General features: G+C 34.2%; 1 protein-coding gene across 1 annotated transcript in view; it reads left to right on the top strand.

Moving 5' to 3' along the window:
- Positions 1-81: 81 nt before the first annotated feature.
- Positions 82-22,736, top strand: part of LOC124455484 — a 32,551-nt gene continuing 9,896 nt past the window's right edge. The window contains exons 1-4 of the mRNA XM_047006122.1: positions 82-202; positions 8,778-8,902; positions 9,981-10,019; positions 11,135-11,265. Coding sequence (XP_046862078.1) covers positions 8,794-8,902; positions 9,981-10,019; positions 11,135-11,265 — 279 coding nt within the window. The 5' untranslated portion in view covers positions 82-202; positions 8,778-8,793. The remainder of the gene's footprint in view (positions 203-8,777; positions 8,903-9,980; positions 10,020-11,134; positions 11,266-22,736) is intronic.

Genomic DNA, 22,736 nt, shown 5'->3' with positions numbered 1-22,736 from the left:
CTACCAAGCCCCATTATAAAGACATATTGTCTTTCATCGATGTCCTGTCATCTTGCGGAAGTTGAACGTTAAGATTTGTGTTTTAATGACATGAATGTATGTTAGGTGATTATTTGTAATTCGTAAGCTAGACTGGCAAGTACGATTTCCAGTGTAATCACTGATTGTAACACGGAACTTTTTGGTACGTTTTGTTTTAGAGGTACGTAAGCGTGATTTGAATTATCCATTTTTGCTTGAAGTAGGTAGTAAATAATTTGCGCAAAATGACCTCAAAGATTTTAAACAGCACTACTATGAAATTTGCTATCTGTCTACGTAACTGATTAAGAGGTTATTTTACGAAGGGTGTTTTACGAAATTTCAAAATAATTTATCAACAAACTTTGGTCAATCGAAATAATGACAAGTATTGTGTACATGCTTTAAATTTGAACACAAATCATAGCGACAAGAGAAAGTGTCAGCCGTCAATTGTCGAAAAGCGTCTCATCTTTAGAACGAGACTTCTGCTGCGTCAGACAGCCCTCACAGCAATTAACCGTGTTTCAATACTTTATTAACGGGGACGATCTATATGTACGAGCATCTATCAATACACTTTGGCTCACACCATGCATTCTGTTCAAAGCTGATTTGATATTCATGTCATGTATCATCTAAACAAATTTTCGATAAATTGAAGTTCATTTTTATAATGAATTAAGTCGAACGATGATCATTGTTTTATCCAAGTTATTTGTACATGCTTTTGTTATTATAGTATAATTACTGTTGCATTTTGAAGACATGCTTAAAATATTGTGATGACATTCGGCAAGTATAAAGTGCTTGCATGTGAAGTCAAACGGCCTTTTGAGGTGGTGATATGAAGTTTCGATGCTCAACGGAGCATCAAAATTGACAAAAATTCTTTCGGCTATCTGTAAAAAAGGAATGGGGAAATAGAATACAGGATGGGAAATTCAGGATTGAGAAAAACTGAAATTTGCTTGTTAGTTTTGATAACATTAGTCCTGTTTCAAATGTTAACAACCGATATCCACAAAAATACGAATGTTATTTGAAAAAAGTCATATTCGATTGATCATGAGTTATTGCTATCTAAAATTTCAAGTGCGTAGATGTAGATGACCCTGGCTAGTAGAGTCCTGAGAAGGACTGTTGGTGTTTTGACAACCTTAGCCCTTAGCAGTGGTCATTTTCAGAGTCTGGTTTGCCGTATTTTTGGTCTGGTTTGCCGTATTTTTGGTCTGGTTTATACTTCATCGTATTATATGTGTAGGAAATGAGTGAGTGTGTGGGTGTCAATTGCGTGTTGTTATTGTGGTTAGCTATAGTCCAAATGCGAATAGTTTCCTTTTTTTTGAGATTGGGAATAAGTCGTTTGTAATGTGCCGGTAATTTTTGTGATCCAACTTTTTAATGTAAGCCGTTGTCTGTAGTCAGTGCTGTAGTAATGCATTTTGTCAAGTCACTGTCAATGTTGTGTTTTGTCAGTCGGTGATGTTCGGCAATGTTATTGGTTTTGTCTTGTTTCTTTGTTGCTTGTTTGTGTTCATTAAGTCCTATGATCAAGTTCCTGCCTGTCTCCCCGATATAGGAGGTGTGGCAGTCGGAGCAGTTTATCTTGTTAAGCCCGGTTTCCATATGATCGTTTCTGTCGTAAGGATCGTCTTTGTCGCTTACAATTTGTAGAAGCGACAGAGACGATCATATGGAAACGCTCAACTCAAACGACAAAAGCGATCCTTACGTTAGAAACGATCCTTGCGTATCGATCGTTTGAGATAGACTAGAGTTCTATCCTTGCGACAGAAACGACCGGAAACACCTTTTACGCGCTTGCATTTTTTTAATGGAAACCGGTGCAAAACGATCGTTACGCCAGAAGCGACTTGATATATCCCATGATACATCCGTAATTCCATGAGCGAGACTCCGTATTCAAAGATGGCGGCTATCAACTTTAATTCTACGTCTTCATTTATGGAAGAAGTACAGAAGTATGATTGTTTATATAACAAATTTTCGAAATATTAAAACCCAAAAACGATGTTTTCTTTTTTTCTTTGGCTCTCTTCTTCTCAGCACACGCAAAAGAAAATAACACGCTACAAGTCTTCCTCTTCGATTGACTGCCGCCATTTTGAACACATCATACAGTAAGTGTATGGTGACTAGTTCAAATTAGATACGATGCATACGATTAATGGAAACCAGTTCATCGCAATAATCGCCTCTGTCGTTTGATCACCGCAGGGGACTTTTTTTAAAAGACAGAAACGACTCTAGCGACAGAAACGATCATATGGAAACCAGGCATTACGTTATAAACGATCCTTGCGTATCGATCGTTTGAGATAGACTAGAGTTCTATCCTGGCGACAGAAACGACCGGAAACACCTTTTACGCGCTTGCATTTTTTTAATGGAAACCGGTGCAAAACGATCGTTACGCCATAAGCGACTTGATATATCCCATGATACATCCGTAATTCCATGTGCGAGATTCCGTATTCAAAGATGGCGGCTATCAACTTTAATTCTACGTCTTCATTTATGGAAGAAGTACAGAAGTATGATTGTTTATATAACAAATTTTCGAAATATTAAAACCCAAAAACGATGTTTTCTTTTGCTTCTCTCTCTTCTTCTCAGCACACGCAAAAGAAAATAACACGCTACAAGTCTTCAAATTAGATACGATGCATACGATTAATGGAAACCAGTTCATCGCAATAATCGCTTCTGTCGTTTGATCACCGCAGGACTTTTTCAACAGACAGAAACGACTCTAGCAACAGAAACGATCATATGGAAACCAGGCATAAAGTGCACCTTTTCAAATGTTTATTATCGTTCGTTTGGTTGTTCTTTGTCCTTGACGTTTGTTAGTGCTTGTCGTAACGTTGTAGTTTGTTTATGAGAGACACGTGTGTTATATGGACGTAAGATACGCGAGATAGTCTCAGACGTACCTTTGATATAAGGTATTGCTGTTGTTGTCTTAAGTTGTTGTTCCCTGGGATCATTGTCTTTCTAAATATAATTCATATAAAATGATATTTGTACGGTGGCCACAAGGGACATGCAACTTACATAAGTCTGTTGCTGCAAATTAAGTCGGTTGCTGCAAGTTAAGTCTGTTGCTGCAAGTTAAGTCTGTTGCTGCAAATTAAGTCGGTTGCTGCAAGTTAAGTCTGTTGCTGCAAGTTAAGTCTGTTGCTGCAATTAAGTCGGTTGCTGCAAGTTAAGTCTGTTGCTGCAAGTTAAGTCTGTTGCTGCAAATTAAGTCTGCGCCTGCAATTTGCAATTGTCGTATGCTGAATGAATAATAAAAAATGGCTGCTGAAGATAACGAAAACGCTTTAAGGACTTTAATAGAAAATTATTTTTATTCAGGATATAAATACAACGAAATAGTCTTACTTCTACTTCTAGACAAGCATCATGCCGTAAAAATGTGTTGTAGAACTTTAAAAAGAAAAGTCAGAGAATATGGTTTCAAAAAACGAAAAAATGATGATTGTATTGATGACGATAGGCTAAAAGAAACTATTCGTCAGCTAATAAATGATGCTGGAAGCTTGTCAGGATATCGAACAATCTGGCATACCCTGCGTCGTCGATTCCACGTACACGTTTCACGTAAAAAAGTGGCATTAATAATGAGGAAATTGATCCACAAGGTGTCCAGCAAAGGAAAACTCACTGTCTCCAACGACGAGTATATCGATCATACGGTCCAAACTTTGGCTGGCACATGGACGGTAGGAAAATTGAAATTTACTAAAGTACAAAAGATGGCTACGTTGATTTATTTGGTTTGCCTGTTTTGATTGGTTATAAAACATAACATGTTTTATTTCATATTAATCACACCATTGCTAATTGTTACAGGCTATGACAAATTAAAGCCCTATGGATTCCCTATTCATGGGGCTATAGATGGTTACAGCCGACGGATAATTTGGCTTGAAGTGGTAAAATCCAACAACGACCCAAAAGTGCCTGCAAATCTTTTTCTTAAAAGTGTAAAAGAAAACCTCGGATGTCCACTTCTATTATGGAGTGACTGTGGCACAGAGAATGGATTACGGCTTCAATGCAATGTTATTTTAGAGATAATGGGACAGATGACTTGGCAGGAGAGAATGCTCATCGCTATGGTTCTTCTCACGCAAACCAGAGGATAGAAAATTGGTGGTCGTACTTTCGTCGTAGTCGAAGCAACTGGTGGATTAATTTTTTTAAAGGTCTAGTTCACGATGGGGTTGTTCTTCTTGGAAACTTAATTCACATGGAGTGCCTCTGGTTTTGTTTCCAATCTGTGCTACAAAATGAACTCAATGATATAATTGACCACTGGAACACTCACTATATCCGACGTTCGCGATATGATACTATACCTGGTGTGCCAAATCTTCTTTACTTTTTACCAGAATTAACTGGTGGAGCTGACTACATTGTCCAAGTGCCAACAGACAAAATTAACGAAATGGAGGAAGAATGTGAGATGGAAGAAGGACTAAATGACTACAAAGAGTATTTCGAACATGTAATGGAAATAAAAGGACTACGTCTTCCAAATAATGCAACTGAAGCATTAGCACTATTTCAATGCTTAGTAGAAGCTGCTAATGATAAGGATTAAATGTTAACGGGAAAATTGACAAAAAACACATGAGTTTCACGTCATGGACAAACCAGGCACGACGTTTGACTTTTCCTGTAAATGTTGTTTACTTACAATAGAGTGTAAGCGAATAACCATAACATCAACAAAACTATTTCGCAATGATCAAGTCGATTAAAGTATTAGTTTCAATTGTCAGATCTGCTTTTCAGATAAGTCCAAAATCACACGAATCCCCAATGGCAGAAACCATTAATTCTTCCATTTCACATTCCGAAGCTATATGAACAGGTAACTTCACCAGCAAGTCACATGTTGACGTAGATGGTCTACATTTGCAGCAATCTTTGCAACCATGGATGAAAGCAACATTGAACTTATTGGGAAAACCTAACGGCGGTACTTCCTTGGAGCCACTGCACCATTGCAGGAAATCTGTCATAGTTAAATTTTGCAAACCTGAAATGCCTCAGCGGCAAAAACATAGCTTATAACACACGCTGTAGATGTTGAAATAAAATTGCACCGCACATATAACAGTGCAACTTCATTTGTTAATGAGCTGATTGTTGTGTTGCAGAGTTTTGGTAATGAAAGCGTAGATCGATGCACTCCGAATTTGGTAAATTTTGTCTTCAAAACATGGATCTATCTATCACATCACCATTAAACTTATTTTGTTATCCTTTAAGCTTAGCAACTTCTGCACGGATGAAACATGCTGTAGAATATCTTATTTTTACTCTAGAATACAATTTATATGTGCACTATACATATTGTGTTCCTGCACTGTTTATGTAAGCCTTATTGTATAGAATTAATGTGCTTATATTAGTATCCTTACCATCTTCAAACTTTTGTATTACATCATTGAAGAATTTAAAGGTATCCACTTCCTTCATCTTCAAAGCTTGAGAGCTACTATATTGAGGTTGCAGATGGTCAAGAAACTCATCAGCAGTAAACTTGAAAATATCACTTGGCACAAACACTGCCTTCCATACATGTGGCTGTTTTCTTATAGCGTCAAGAAGATTACAGTTAGACAAGCCTTCTTGAAGTTGTTGCAGCTGGGCTACGCTGTTAGAGATTTGATCTTTTATACAAATAGATCTAGTGAAAAAGAACAAATCAAAAGCAATTAATGCATGTGAGCAGAGGCAAATAAAAAGGGGTTATTTTCCTCTAAGTGAGCAGCACACACTAAGCTAGCAACCCATTTATGCAAGAGTGAGAGTAAACAATTTTGCAAAAATTCGTCATTTTAAACTCCTGATGTAGTTATGACTATCATGCTATGATTATGTAGCAGGAGTGTTTGCCAGCAGCCATCCCAGGTGTGTGAGAATGAAGGTTACTTTGATTTTTACACGATGCCAATTGAAAGTATATTGATACATTAATACTAAGATGAAGTACTTTTAAAAGCAATTTTATATAAAAATATTAGCAGAATAAAAAATTACACATACTGCACTATGTCTTTGGATGATTTGATGCTTTCTTTTTGAGGCACACCGGTGTATCCAACATTCTGCAAAACATCTAATATCTCATCTGCCAATATGGTTTCATGAAATACATCATCTGTTATACAGGATGATAACTAAAATACAAAAAAGAGCAATTTCACTTTCTCTAATACAGAACATAAAACTAAACTTTATGCAATAAAAATAAACATAAGAATGAAAAAGATCAATAAGGTTAGGTCATCTTCTAAAATACTTCATACCTTAATAGCTGCTGATTTAAATGCCTCATTTTGACAATTTTCTGCAGATAAATCTTGCTTTGCAATATATTGGAATATACTTTCATTTAAGAAATTTGGAGCTGGACCACCCTGTATGACAGACATAACCATAGCCTCACCAAGTAGTCGGAAGTCATTAGCCATCAGTGCCATGGTGGAATCATTGGGAAATCCACGAGACATTAACTTCCTTTTTCCTGCTTCTAACAATTCTACAAAAGCAACATTAATGAACATAAATAATTTTAAACACCACTGTTTTTACAGTGATTGTGGAGGTTAAATATGAAAAAACATCAAGTTTACCTGTGAAGAACTCTCTTTTTGGTCCTCCATCATCAATGGCACATTCGCCAATAAACACAACCTTTAAGTTGTCATCAGGTTTGATCTTTGTAAGACGTGCTTGTTTAAAGTCGATCCATAGAAACTTTCTTCGAACATTTATTCTGACTCTGTCTTGCTTCAAAATATTATTATTCATAAGTTTTATAGACTCTTTCAACACAGATTTTATCTCCTCTGGACTTTTGTGTGCTTGTTTTTCTGATAATAATGATAGCTCAAAAACATCTTTTACAGAGCTCTCAATATTGCTAAGTACTGTGTCTTTCTTATGAGAAGTGTCATCAAGTAACCAGCTATTACATATGTCAGCATGTTCAGCAATATCTTTCACTGAAAATGGCAAGAAGCATATTGGACACTGTATAGCTGAACTAGTAGCTGCTGATGCCAATCCATCATCTGCTTCCGCATGCAAGTTTATGTCAGGTTTAGAAAAGTCATCAAATGAAGGAGTAGATGCCAATCCATTGTCTATTTGTGCAGGAAAAGTTAAGCCTTGTTTGGATGATTCATCAAATGTAGGATTATTCATTATTGCAGATGTATTGGTAGAATGATTAAAAGAATCCTTTGATAAGTCAATAAAACAAGTTTCTTTATTGTTGTCAAATGATGTATTGATGAAACATGAAGTGCTACTGTTTCCATACCTACAAGCCCCTTCATTCAAAAGAATCGTCAGAGTCAGTGTCTGATGTAAAGTCTTCTGCCTTAGGCAAAGAATCAAAAAGAACATCTTTTCTTGTCGCCATGAACATTGTTATCCTTGAGTAGGATTTTCCTGAAGCCTTTTTGTACTGACTCAAGACAAATGGATCCGAAGTTCCAGGAATATTAACAACTTCAGAACCATCAGGGTAAAGGAGTGCATACTCACAATCTTTGACAAATGACCGCTCAAAAGCACTATACTTTTCAAATGCTGCATTTAAAATTACTGATGATGAAGCACTGGCTGAGATTTCAAGCGCTAAACGGCCACGAGCTGGCTTTGAGTTTCTTTGTCTTTCCATCATATTTCATTAAACCTATTTGTATCACATGTTTCTATCCACACTCTTCTTTGATTTTGATAAAAACGAAGATCTACTCGCACTTTCGCTTTTGTATTCCGTAAATGTCAATACCTTTTCTCGCCCGAATGAGCTTTGTTTAAGCCTTGTGGCGGGGTAGACGTAGTAAGGTGTGCATCACTGTTTAAGGTGCAAATAATATTAAAACGCTTTTGGATGTTGATGTTCTTTACTTATTCAATGATTCAACTTTAACTTAGTTATGGTAATACTTCATGATATATTTGCTAAAGTACATTTATTTTGCAGCAACCGACTTAATTTGCAGCAACAGACTTAACTTGCAGCAACAGACGTAACTTGCAGCAACCGACTTAATTTGCAGCAACAGATTTAATTTGCAGCAACAGACTTAACTTGCAGCAACAGACTTAACTTGCAGCAACCGACTTAATTTGCAGCAACAGACTTAACTTGCAGCAACCGACTTAATTTGCAGCAACAGACTTATGTAAGTTGCATGTCCCTTGTGGGCTACCGTATATTTGTAATAGGAAAGCAATGAAAAAAAAGTGTAACAATAAAACAAACATGCAAAAAGTCGTAGAATATTAAAATAGTCTGTCATTATAATCTTGGCTCGTCTTTGTTTCCATGAAAAGATACAAAATTTCGCTGCGATTGAATCTTTCCTCAATTTTATGTACGAATGTTTCACATCATTAGTTGAAGTTCATCAAAATTGATTCATTGAATGATTTCCATGAGGTTGTAATTTGGTTGTTTAAAAAATAAGGAATCTAACCTTTACCTTCCTTGTCTGTCAACATTCCTTACTGGCTACAATATTCCACAATATTTTAAGCAGTTAAGCCGTATATCCGCTATTGTGACAGTGCTCGTGTGACGAAAATATAATATTTATGTGGATTTAAGGCGTCAATAACAAAGTATTTAAATGTATGGTTCGAATATAATAAAAACAAAAACGAAAAAATAAATGGAAGAACCTAATGCACAGTTTACACAAATTTCCTATGGATGATTCCACACGTATGATAATTTTTGAAGAAGGCAAACACCGATTGTGGTCCTACAACAGTAATAAAGGAGGAAGTTGCCTTAGTTTATCTGTGAAAAAGAATGGTATGAAAATATTTTTATCATTATTTTATCAAATCTGTTATCCCCCTCCCGAAAAAGGTATTTTGTTTACCAGTTAGAGGATATTCGTGTATTGAATAACTGCCATCCTGGCAGTTTCTACAGCTAGCAGTTTGTTTCTCTTTAAAATCTTGACGAAAACTTACTAAGTTGTCGTTTTGGCTTAAGAATTTTAACAAACCACTGAACTTCCTCTTGAACTTACTGAGTGAATCCTTATTCTTGCACTTCAATAGTTCTAAAACTTTATTCTCCTTCAAAGAAATTATGAGTGAAAAGTGCCCCGCTGGACTTTCATTCACGAATGTTAAAAAGATGGCTAAATAAGACTAAACTTTGAATGCGAGGCTGGAGCTCTGATAACCACCATTGGTTCATTTTATCAAATTTGAAAACCGCATGCGTGCTTTTGATAATGTATATGCCAAATAAAAACAACTATAACTCTGACTTTATCAAACGCAACACTTACAAGCACAATAAAACGAACGAAACAAACAACTCAAAACAGCAGCAACGGTAACTTATATCAGAGGTACGTCTGAGACTGTATCTCGCGTAATTAACGACCATACAACATACGTGTCCCACATAAACCAATCACAACGCTACGACAAGTACTTACGAACATCAAGGACGAAGAACAACAACGAACGACAAGGTGCAGTTTAGAAAATAAACTGTTCCGACTGCCTCCTATATCGGGGAAACTGGCAGGAACTTAAACATAAGACTTACTGAACACAAACGAGCTACAAAGAAAGAAGACAAAACTAATCACATTGCGGAACATCACCAACTGACAACACACAACATTAACTGGGACTCGGCAAAATGCATTACCTACAGCACTGACAAACTATAGACGACGGCTTTCATTAGAAAGTTGATATACCCACTTGGAATAACCACCCTGTCTATTTCATATTGAAATTCCCGTTTCATATATGAAATTAAATGTGAAATTTTTATAATGGAATATATGAATATTTACTACCCCCTCCCCTTAACGTTTTGCACTTGATATGTTTCTGCCTGATTGATATCTTTTGCATTGCAGTCTCCATAGGTAAAGTAAAAGCAAATGGAGGATCTGAAGGTATATTTTTTCTTGGTATTGTCACGGCATTTACATTAGCTTCACATAAATCAATCTAGTAGACACTTTTTTCATGTTATTACCAATGTAAATTTGTAGAAACATAAAACATGCACCGTTGATTGATATTTATCATTCAAAGGAATACCTGACTTATTATAAAATAGGCATGGTGTGTAACAAATAGTTATTTTAAGAGCACCAAATTCTCAAGTGCTAAAACAATAGGTCATGTTCAATTGTATAAATCTCAAAAAGGACTAATGAATTTTGAGATTGCCAATTTTAACCTGTTTTTCCTTGCTTTATTTTTGCTATTGACGGTACTCGCGGGTTCAGACGATTTACTTTATTGGAAAGTTTGTGGTAAATTTTCATTGTATTTTGAATCATCAGAGAAGTTCAAATTTCCTAGGAAGAAATGACACCAAAACTTTTTTTAACATGAATAATTGTAGAATTTACAAACTTATTAATGATCTTGTAATAAGAGGTATGCAATGATTTTTCCCAACCAGAAAATGCTGTTAATAAAGCATATACATTTTTGAAGCCTTGGGAAAAAGTAATTAGTAAATTGCAAACAGTATAAAAAACATTTGCACGATAAATTTACATGTGTTTATTTGCTTAAAAAATGCACACGATCATACAAGCCAATTAGTATTATTATACTCACTATGTAAACAATGTCGGTTGTGATTGGTCAATTAATTGCAAATCATTCTCGATATCTGTAATTATGACGTCGTATCTACAAATAACAGTTTGTACAATTAGTGACGCCGGTAAAAGCCGGTTAAGAAAAAGTCAAATAGTAACGAGGTTTGACAAAGTTTCTAAAAACGATATGTTAAAGTGTATGGTGCAGCTTGTATGTGGTTCGAATTTGTTGTGTTAAGCTTCAATGCTTTGTTAATGCTATTTTGGACAGCATTTATGAATGCGAAGAAAGATTCTCATCAGCTTAACTTCAGGTGTTGGAAAATTTCACTTGGGCTGGTTATCATTAACGTGCAATATTTATGTGTGATACATGCAATTTACTATCTTATCATTAAGCTGATACTCTGGATTCGTGCTGTAGCAATTTAATGTACAATCTTTTTTCTTAGCTGAAGCATTGATAAATTTTGCAAAAGCTAAGGATAAGCACGAGGCAGATTTTTACAACCTGCTGTTTGCAAAAAATGAAGAGACGTACTGTTTAGATGAAAAGGATGGCAAAATTTTTGCTGTGAAAAAGGTACAATATTCCATTTTTGCTTTTTACAAATACTTCAAATATTGCAAAATTTTTGGTTAGAAACTCTGCGAAAATAGGAATGAGAATTAAAAATTGCAGTTCTGTGAAGAGAAAGTCCTGTGCATAATTAAGCTGTTTGAAATAAAATGCTACCTGTATATTGTACAACGCAGTGATTATTAATTTGTGCATGGAGTCATGGACAGACTTCATAACCATAATCCGTTATGCGTAAAAAATATAATTATTGAAGCTTAGATTTTGATACTTCAGTTGTAGATTACTCAATACATGTTAGCAGAGCTAAATATAAATCATATTTATATAATATAAATAATACAATTTGTATAACTATACACTTCTCCCGAGTGCTTAAGTTTTTACTTTTGAGCATTGTGTAGGTTACTAACTAGAAGAATACGTCTTATTAAGACGCTCTTTAAACAATTCCGAGAGTGCTTAAGCTATACGAACGCACTTAAAGCATATTATACATACTTAGAATATAATATGATTATAACACTTCCGTAAACGTGTAATTGATATTATACGGTAAACAAGAACTTATAGCATGGTTTGTGTTTTGCATTCAATCTTATATGTGTGGAGGGCTTGTTACAAGAGAGCAACAGTCCGTTCCTCTAAGTTTTGAACAAAATAGTTGGCAAAATTCATGCAAAGGAATGGGTAGCTTGAAGACTTTAATAGAAGTGTATAAAGAAATTTCAAGTCTTACAAAAACCTCTCAAATTTTAAGTCCTCCATATGAATGAAATGAGATTTTTTAAAATACTGAAAGTCCTTCTCAAGACAAATTTCGTCACAGTTATGCAGCTTTGGAAGTTATCTCTTTTTGAATGACCAAAATGTTTAAGTGAAAGAGGAAAATAGACTTCCTGTGGTAATGAAAACACTTTTTGTTCAATGATCTCAATATCGTAAGAAGTGACTTTTACATTTAAATATTTATATTGTAAATAAAATTGTCTTAAAATTTTGGGTATTTTCAGAAGAATAAACGAGATCATTTAGAAATTAAAGCAGCATTGTTCCAGGATGCGACTGGATGAGGCTGAGTTTTGTTCGAGTTTCTACGTCAAATTGAAATATTTTAGAAAGCTGACATTGAACAAAAAATTATGGAATGCTTTCGTTGTTGGTTTGCAAAAATTTTGTTTATTATATGTTTTATATTAAGTCCACTAGAAGCATTTACTCGTACTGACAGCTTGGACAGACTTTGATGGAAAACACAAATTATGACTCTAATCATTATATCTTGTAGTTTCCAATACAAAGGTATTTACTACGTTTGGTTGATTTGCTCCTGATTAAAGTGGAATCGTTAAATTTCAACTAGTACATGCAGTTAACTATAAATATTTATTTGTTTCAAATCACTTTCAAAGAGGCAGTAGTAACAACAGAATATTTCAATATACACGATCACCAACCTAACTTCCCCCTAATGGCCACAATCAGAAACAAAATAAAGTTAATTGAGAAAATTCCTTGGACTTTCAAAGGTGTAGTAAAAGGAAGGAAAATTATAGCTATGACTAAAAAATTTGATAAAATGGTAAAAAGAATTGACACTGCTTTTAATTTTTAGAGCTCAAGCTCGTTTTATCTATCTCCGAAAGAATTAAGGACGCCAAATGATGGTTTTTTGTGCAAAAAGTATAAAGATCCAAAGAAGGTGGACCTGATATGCTTTTATACAGTAATGGCAAGCGGTAAGTTATCATTAACCTTGGAATCAAAGGAACTAGTCCTGCAGATGATTTGGTCCTTTGCCGATCCTGGTTTATGTTCCGCGTTGTAAAAGTTTTGAAATAATAAATCAATCAATTCATCATTACAATGGAACAGTATAAATTTTAAGATCTGAATTTGTATTAAGGTATCAAGTTTTATAGGGTGTGATTTACATGACTTCAGCAGCATTTGTTCGTCAATTTAAATATATGAGTACAAAAAATGTTTCCAAATTCTGTCCTGAGTTACGCTGTTAATATGTTCCTTGATTCTAGCAGTAGTTTTGTTGCTATAAGCTTATCATAATGTAATAAGCATTGATGCAAATTTAAGATGGAAATAACAAATGAAAGAAATAATAGTCATTGAAAGAGAAGCAGAGATATTGTAAGATGCTTGCGTTTTTTTATGAGAAAAGTGACAAAATTTCTAACTATACGGTCATCAAAATTAACTTCAGAATTGTAGTACAGTTTAAAACAAGAACAACTTAGCCTTTGCTAAAATTGATCAGTTGATTTAAAAATAAGCACAAAGTGACAAAACAATAAGAAGCCCTTTATAAATAAATGCCAAATTGAGACGAAGCCCCTAACGACTACTTTGAAGCACAGGTGACAATGTCATATGGGTAAACATGATAGTTAAACTGATAAAAATGGACATAACTGATGTTATAAATTAAAGTATCAAGTTTAAACAATTCATGTTGATTTTAAATTTTGTTTGACCGATAGTCATCCTCAGCACAAATAGTAAACTTTAAATAAATACCGTTGACATTACATACCACTGTAATACAAAAATCACTTCTCTAAAATGATATAAATAATGAATTGCATCGTTCATATGAATCATAAAACTTGAGTACCGAGGACCATTGTAATCAGTGTTGTGGCACTCTTAGTTCTTGCCCAACCACAGAATAGATGCAGCCTCTATTCTGTGACCTAACTTTCTAAACTTTTAATCCATAAATGTACCAGGTTTATTAACCATAAAAATAATGTGCTGATGTCTACGACCATACCTGGCGGAAGCACCTAATGAATCTGACGTTCGGTGTCTGCTTAAAGCGGTATACATTGTGAAAACTTTGCCTCTCTTTTTTTTTCATAGATTAATAGCGTATGTAAAAATCTCTTCTGTCGAAATTTTAGCGCAATGTATTCATGCTGCTCCGAGTTATGAAAGATAAACTTTAAACTTGCAAGATTTTATTAAAATGCTTTGAATTTTCAAGAAGGAAGGTGTGACAATCATAGTCTTAACTCGCGGCTGTTTACAATATAACACTATATACAAATAGAGATTCAAAAGGTTGTATAACTCATTTTTTAACATGCCTTCAACACACGCTGTGCACTGGTGGTAATAAGTCTGATAGAAGTACAAGAATTTCATTACAAAAGCCCAAACGACGAGTCTTGAGAAGATTTTGTTAAATTTGTTCAGACGAAGCGCGCAAACTTTAACTGAGTTCGCGCGAAATTCAATTTATGATTTGTTCGAACCACTTCTCGATGATGGTTTTGCGTATTCCATTCCATTGGTAGCGGATTAGACCTGGTGCCGTCCACCTTCCATTTGGAAGAAATCACAAACACCAACAACGTCAAGAGAGCGGCATCAGGTTAGCACAATTTGCAATTATTATATACCTACATTTACGCAGATGAGTATCCAACAATATCCAGCAAAATTTCAAGGCAACCTACATACTTTATACTTATAAGGTTTTAAAGGAAATACAAAATGAAGTGTCTGTATATTGCGATGACCATTGGTCTTTAAACCTAACGAAGCTGCTTGAAGAACAAAATCCGTTCAGGCAAACTTTGTTAAAGCCAGGGTGATCCAAAATGCATTTCCTTTCATCGATTTCTGAACTGATACATTTTACCACGGCATTGCTCTCTATTTCCAAGCAGCAACAGCACTCTTGAGGGTTGACAACAAGATCCAACGAACAATGGCTTTAATTCACACCTTTTTATTGTTTGCCATTGCATGTTTCATAAAGTTATCATAGCTAACGGCAGACGATCCAGATCAAAGTAACACACTAAGAATGACATCTTACCATGAAGTAACATCAGACACAGCATCAAACGATCTTGCATGTCTTCAACCCGCCGTTCTTCTGCAACTGTAGCTTCGTACTCAGCTAGGCGAAGCAAGCGGTTCAATATCGACAAATGGCAAAATTTCCGAATTAGATTCGTTGAATTGCTGTCAGAAATTCCGATAAAGAAATCGATGCGTTTGTTCTGATCTGAAGACTCAGAGAGCGAGCTAGATCTCAATGAATTTGACATTTTGCTCTATTTATGCACTTAGTATACTCTTCAAAATGCGCTTTGCCGTGCAGACTATGACGTCACAGACCTTCGCTGATTGCAATATTCAAATGGCCGATTTTAATGGCGGACATGAAAATTAGACATTTCAAATGTGCACAACCCTCGTTGTATTATTATTTTGCTTACATTTTACGAAAGTACAATTTAACATGTGTTTACACTATTGAATGCTAAAATCGATTATTTTTAATGTTAAGTTTTCGTCATAGAACCAGTTTATTTCTGTCAGTTAGTACTGGATGGGTGACCGCCGGAATACTTTGTGTTGTAGACTTTAAAATATCGTTTTGATTTTCAACGTGACGAACTGTTCAATAGGCCATTAATTCTACTTTTTCTTTATTATTTACAATTATAAGGCGCTGAAGCTAGAAAAATGCTATATTGCATAAATTCTTGCCTGAATGCAAATGTTCATGCTAAGTGCAAATATGGATAAGAGACTGGCGGGATCCAGATTACGTCTACTACGTCGCATCACATAACTAAAAATCCAGAAATTTAATAATTGTTTTTCAATGATCATTACAAATTACAGTTTGTTAAGTTAAAATAGTTTATAGAATCAACACACAAAATATTCATCTGTAATGTCATACGTAACGTCGATTAACCTACCAGAACTGTCCCCGCCAGGTTCGTACACGCTTGCAAGTTTAAGAAAGCTTCTGCGAAGAGTTAGGGTAAGGGTTAAGTTAAGGGGCAGGTTAGGGTTAGGCTTAGGGGGGCTAGGGGTTCCAGGTTAGGTTAGGAGGCTAGGAAGCCAGGCCCGGCGTCTGTCGCTGGGATTGGTTACCTAACGTACGTTCCAACTTTCCATATAGTTGTTCATATCCCACAACTTTGGCTAACGTGGTTAGCCTTACTTTCGCTACACTTCGCTACAGTGAAAATTCTGTCTGTTGTAGTCTTAGATGCTAACTGGATATACGAGTGATGACAAAATATACCGTTTTATCCGTTTGTTGCTTGTTGTAGAATTTATTGTGTTGTTTTTTCTTCCATTTTTTATTTTATTCGACATTCCTTCAATGAAAATGAACAAAGTCACGTGTATAGCATAGATTTAAAATAATATACTACTTTTCTTTTTGTGTGAGCTCGGTGATGCGTCTGTCCTTTTACAAAGATCAACCAGAACTACAGAAGTTATTTGTAATTAGCACAGAGTCTTAAGTGGCATAATCATAAGAAAATGTTGTTATTTTTAGAAATACACAAAGACATTAATTTTGAATTGACTTGTATATTTGTCTCTTTAATTTGCTTTTGAATATTGCATACAAGTGTGATTTATTTGTGTGGATTTCAATTTACAATTTTACATCAAGTGAATTATGATATTTTAATCTATAAGCAGTAAATACGATAGACTTGCGATCACTGAAGTACTATAACAAGTTTCATATATGTAATCTTCCATCAAATTTTTATTTGTTTTCTTTGGAAAAACTTTTTAAACGCCGCGAGAAATCTAAATAAATAAAATATTGCTTGGACATATAACCAAACAATATTTTCAAATGTTGAACAGGTTTGACATAAATATATAGTTTTATTGGAACGATCATTTAATCCTCATTCATTTATAGTTTATTTACTTCACAGGTTACCCACATGTACGTGTACCTATTATTACCAAAATCCAGTGCAGTTTAGTGGAAATCCTGCAAAACAAAATCGTTTCCATGCGTTTTTAATTCGAATTACTTTTAAAATGATATTATAAAGATTATCGCTGCATTCAATATATCATGCCGGATTTATCAACTAGAAAATATATGTATAATATGAAGCAGAAAAACTTTGTTTACATATTTTGTAATCTTTGCATAATCAAATGAAATTTGGTTTAGTTGTAGTTAATATCACGCTGAATTGTTCGATAATCAATGTTTTATCAAGTTATTTGGAATGTCACAACTATTTAGGAAGTGGTGCTCATACAGTTGTAAAGCAACTTTACTTTACAAAGTGTCTAAATATTGGTTATTTGAAATTATCAAATAAGAAATCCCGTCGAGAAATTTGGTTATTTGAAATTACCCAGTTGTATGATGTTTATTATTTGATATAATGCAATGAAAACATGTTGGTAAATTTTGTTATTTGATAAAAGTACATTTATTATAAATATATTTTCATAAACTGACGAGATTTTGTTGTATAATATTATAAAACAAACAATACGAAATATTCTTGTCGGCGTCCGATAAAAGTGATAAACAGAGCCGGTTGAAATAAAACGTAGTTAACTTTAACTATAGTTAACGCTAACTACCGTAGTTAACTCCTTACCAGTAACTTAACTGCTCGACTTAACTGCGTTGCACAAACGTAGTTAGTCGGATATAAATAACTGCGTAGTTAACTTGCGTGGAAATTACGTGGAGTGTTGTTTACATAAAATGACATAAAGTTTAATCAATTTATCCTTTGTAATGGCGGGCAAGTGAACTATAAAATGACTTTAAAATCAAAAAATCTCTTGGCATGTAAAAATCTTAAAATATGGCAAACTATTGTCGTTTTACGGATGTTGATAAAGCGAAAAGAAATTTAATAAAAGATTCACGATGACATGGTAACCGGATTAAATTGCAGCATATACTTTGGACTTTTTCTCAAGAAAATCGACCCTTATCTCTCTGTAGTACAGTGCGATGTTGACGAATGATATGAGTCTCGGCAAGGACTGCTTTCTTTCATGTACCAATTATATAAACGGACTTGGGCAAACGAAACAATGAACTCTTCTCAAATTGATTCATATTGTGTTCTATGTGCAAAGATTTAAATAATTGAATGGCCTCGCTTTACAGAAATTTAAAACTGAGATTGAGGGGCAGTTGCATGAAAATCGTTTCGTTTCTCTTTATAACAGCTGAGTAAAATGCTTGAAAGAAATGTGTTTGTACAGACATAAGTCACACATATTTGTAAAAGATGACAGTGATGGACTTTTATTATTAGAAAACATTTCTTTGAGTTATCATAGTTAGTAGCCATGTAATCCAGCAACTGTCTTTTATCGGCTTGTGACATGTTATATTCACAGCTATACAAAATACTTATTTGTTTTAATTCTACCTTTCAAAAACTGAGTTATAAAAACTATTGGGTATATTTGTTAATGAGCCTTAGCTATGGAACTTTTATTCATGCCTTGTGATTTATTAGCCTATTTTTGTCTAAAGCTTGGGAGTTCTATTTATTTCCTACTTTTTGCATCTTGGTAAGTATTTGAATAGCTTTAAAAAGCCATTGACTCTATCAGAAATAGTGTATAAAAGAGAAAGATATTGTTTGGCTAATCATTGAAAGAAATGTTGTTAACCAAAAATTAATCATTGTTTTATGACAAGACATTTAGCCACAGGTATGACTGTATGAGCAAAAGAAGACAGCCATAGACTTTTTATTGATAGACTTGTTAGCAAACATTTCTTAAAGGTCATCATAGTTACAATGTAATCTCATGACTGTTATGACATATCTTTCCTCTGTCATTAAAATGTAACATAGGGATATAGAATAAATATTGTATTCATTTTGTCTTCATTGTCATTTCTATCCTGTTAAACTCATATCATTTTGTTTATTATAGATTTTGAGTGTCCCCAGGTACATAGAATATTTCCTCTTAACTTATTTAATTTAAAATCTATTCTCAAAAATATTTTTGTCGAATAGCTTATAAAGTCTATTTGTGCATTGTATTGAACTTTATTTCAGGCTTGAATAATTATTATTAAAAACATTTCCCTTGAGTCATCATAGTTAGTAGCCATGTAATCCAGCAACTGTCTTCTCTGCATGTGACATGTTATATTCACAGCTATACACAAAACCCTTTTTTGTTCTTAATTTTGCCTTGCAAAAACTGAGTTATAAAAACTATTGGGTATATTTGTTAATGAGCCTTAGCTATGAAACTTTTATTTATGCCTTTGTGATTTATTAGCCTATCTTTCTCTAAAACTTGGGAGTTTTATTCATTTTTTTCTACTTTTTAAGTCATCAAACAGTAGCTAGATCTTTATTGGCAGGCAAGATTGTATGTACATTGAAAATAAAAATTTTACATAGGAAATACTTGATGAAATATCAATAAAACACACTAATTGACTGTCATGTATATTTTTCTCTTGTGTAATAAACAATATGCAATGGATAATGTGCATATATCAAGCAACATGGACCTTCACCATGCATGCTGATGAAATGTTTTATGTATTTAAGGAACTAAAATCATTGTATCTCATGCAGCTGATACACAAAGAGTAGTCATGAATTAAAACTGTTGTAAAGGTCATATGTATTATCATTGGTATATTTAGCACAACATTTATACTGTAGTACCTATTTGTTTTAACATAATCTAGCTTATTTTCCATAGAGCAAAGAGTTTATATGATGCATATGATATTCAATCAAGCAAAATGCATAGGGAAAAACCCGCGATTTGAATATTTGATACATCCAAGGCTATAGGATTCATTGCTCGAATAACATTCTTTGTTTTTCTTGTCATTGAACGAATTGTACGTATTTGTAAGACAATGTCAGCGAGTTATGTGCACTAATCTTAAAGAAGTGGCTCTATCTCAATTGAGAGTCTCGCTTATGAGTTGCAAAGAGCTACCGGACGCAAGAAAGATAATACAAAATGCAATTGCTCTTGTGTAAAAAAGGATTTGTTACGTGGATAAATTGTTGGCTGTTTTTCGTCAACAAAAAACTTGGGATGTTTTACAGCACTGACGAATGTAGTACATTGTCCATAAAGCTCTTATTCTAAAAGCCTTTGCCATGGAAGATACATATGTGATTAAAACTCAAGGTAAAACGTTGTTGATCAACAACATCTACCCATAATTGTCTTTGAGAAGGTAAGCCGCCATATTTAACTCAGTTTGAAAGTTAACTATGCTCCATAGCATAGTTAACTTTAACTACCTTTAACTGCATTTAGCGCTAACTACTTTTTATACAACCGACTTAACTGCGTGGTTAATTTAACTACTTTTAACTGCAAAAGTGTAGTTAAAAAGTAGTTAAGAGCTTTATACAACCGGCCCCAGACGTTTTGACGATCGTGACTAAAACACCACACGAGTACATACGAGTACATACGAGTACATACGAGTACATACGAGTACATACGAGTACATACGAGTAACATACGAGTAGATACGAGTGACATACGACTATTTTCTGGTCAACAAATGAGAAACAACACAATTTCTTCGATAGATTGATATTTGCGTTTATTTTTCCTTGTATTTGTGTGGACTTTGGGGCAACCATTTGATGGATTTAAATGCTGAAAAGGTATTTTACTTTCATACTACATTCATTTGTATGTTTTAGTTGAATTTGTTACAGATATTTTGTCGATGCAATTTGCCAGTATTTGAGCGCTTTTTGACACACTTTCAACTAGGAAATACATATTTATGAAAGCGATTAAATAAACAACGTATAAATAATGCCAAAACGTGCTATATGAAATAAATGTACATTATATATGTAAACGTTTTACGTAAATGTTGATATTCAAGAAATAGCGTAAGATTTATTGTTTATAGCTATAGTTTTAATTAAGTTTAAATATGGTAATATTTTTTAGAAAACAAAGTTGATTTTCATCGTTGATTTTATTTTAAAAAGTGTAGGAAGTAAAATTGCAAAACAGATCGAGTGAGTATTTAAATGGCAAAACAGTTAACTATACTTAGCCATTCGGTGAAATTCGTGCATTTTGGATCCTTATCTATAAAGTAAATGGTTTGAACCCGGTATCGTTACATGTTTGTAAATGTAGATCGTCCAGGTTGGTATAGTCCTGAGAAGGACTGTTTTGTTGTTGTTGACTGACGTTTCGACAACCTTAGCGGTAGTCATTTTCAGAGTCAAAATGAATGTATAATCGCTTTCATAAATATGTATTTCTAGGTGAAAGTGTCAAAAAGCGCTCAAATACTGGCAAATCGCATCGACAAAATATCTATAACAAATTCAACTAAAACATACAAATGAATGTAGTATGAAAGTAAAATACTTTTCAGCATTTAAATCAATCAAATGGTTGCCCCAAAGTCCACACAAATACAAGGAAAAATAAACGCAAATATCAATGTATTGAAGAAATTGTGTTGTTTCTCATTTGTTGACCAGAAAATAGTCGTATGTCACTGTATGTACTCGTATGTTACTCGTATGTACTTGTATGTTACTCGTATGTACTCGTATGTACTCGTATGTTACTCGTGTACTCGTATGTACTCGTATGTACTCGTGTGGTGTTTTAGTCACGATCCGTTTTGACGCTTCTACCAAGCCCCATTATACAGCCACATTGTCTTTCATCGATGTCCTGTCATCCTACGGAAGTTGAGCGAAGATTTGTGTTTTAATGACATGAATGTATGTTAAGTGATTATTTGTAATTCGTAAGCAAGACTGGCAAGTACGATTTCCAGTGGAATCACTGATTGTAACACGGAACTTTTGGTACGTTTTGTTTTAGAGGTACGTAAGCGTGATTTGAATTGTCCAATTTTTGCTTGAAGTAGGTAGTAAATAATTTGCGCAAAATGATCTTAAAGATTTTACACAGCGATTCTATGAAATTTGCTGGCTGTCTACGTAACAGATTAAGAGGTTATTTTACGAAGGGTGTTTTACGAAATTTCAAAATAGTTTATCAACAAACTTTGGTCAATCGAAATAATGACAAGTATTGTGTACATTTGAGATTGAACACAAAACGTATCGACAAGAGAAAGGGTCAGCCGTCAATTGTCGAGAACTGTCTCATCTTCAGAACGAGACCTCTGCTGTGTCAGACGGCCCTAACACCAATTAACCGTCTTTCAATACTTTATTAACGTGGACGATCTACATGTACGAGCACCTAACAATACTCTTTGGCTCAACCATGCATTCAGTTCAAAGCTAATTTGATATTCATATAATTTGATGTTCAAAGCTAATTTGATATTCATATTTGATATAAATAAATTTTCGATAAATTGAAGTTCATATTTTTATAATGAATTAAGTTGAACGATGATCATTGTTTTATCCAAGTTATTTGTACATTCAACATGTACATGCTTTTGTTATTATAGTATAATTACTATTGCATTTTGAAGACATGCTGAAAATATTGTGATGACATTCGGCAAGTATAAAGTGTTTGCATGTGAAGTCAAACGGCCTTTTGAGGTGGTGATATGCAAAGTTTCGATGCTCAACGGAGCATCAAAATTGACAAAAATTCTTTCGGCTATCTGTAAAAAAGGAATGGGGAAATGGATGCAGGGATGGGAAAATCAGGAATGA

The sequence above is a fragment of the Xenia sp. Carnegie-2017 genome, unplaced genomic scaffold (assembly GCF_021976095.1).
Source record: "Xenia sp. Carnegie-2017 unplaced genomic scaffold, XeniaSp_v1 HiC_scaffold_4, whole genome shotgun sequence".
Lineage (NCBI taxonomy): Eukaryota > Metazoa > Cnidaria > Anthozoa > Malacalcyonacea > Xeniidae > Xenia > Xenia sp. Carnegie-2017.
The sequence above is the reverse complement of the archived record's forward strand: the minus strand, read 5'-3'. Positions and strand labels throughout refer to the sequence as shown.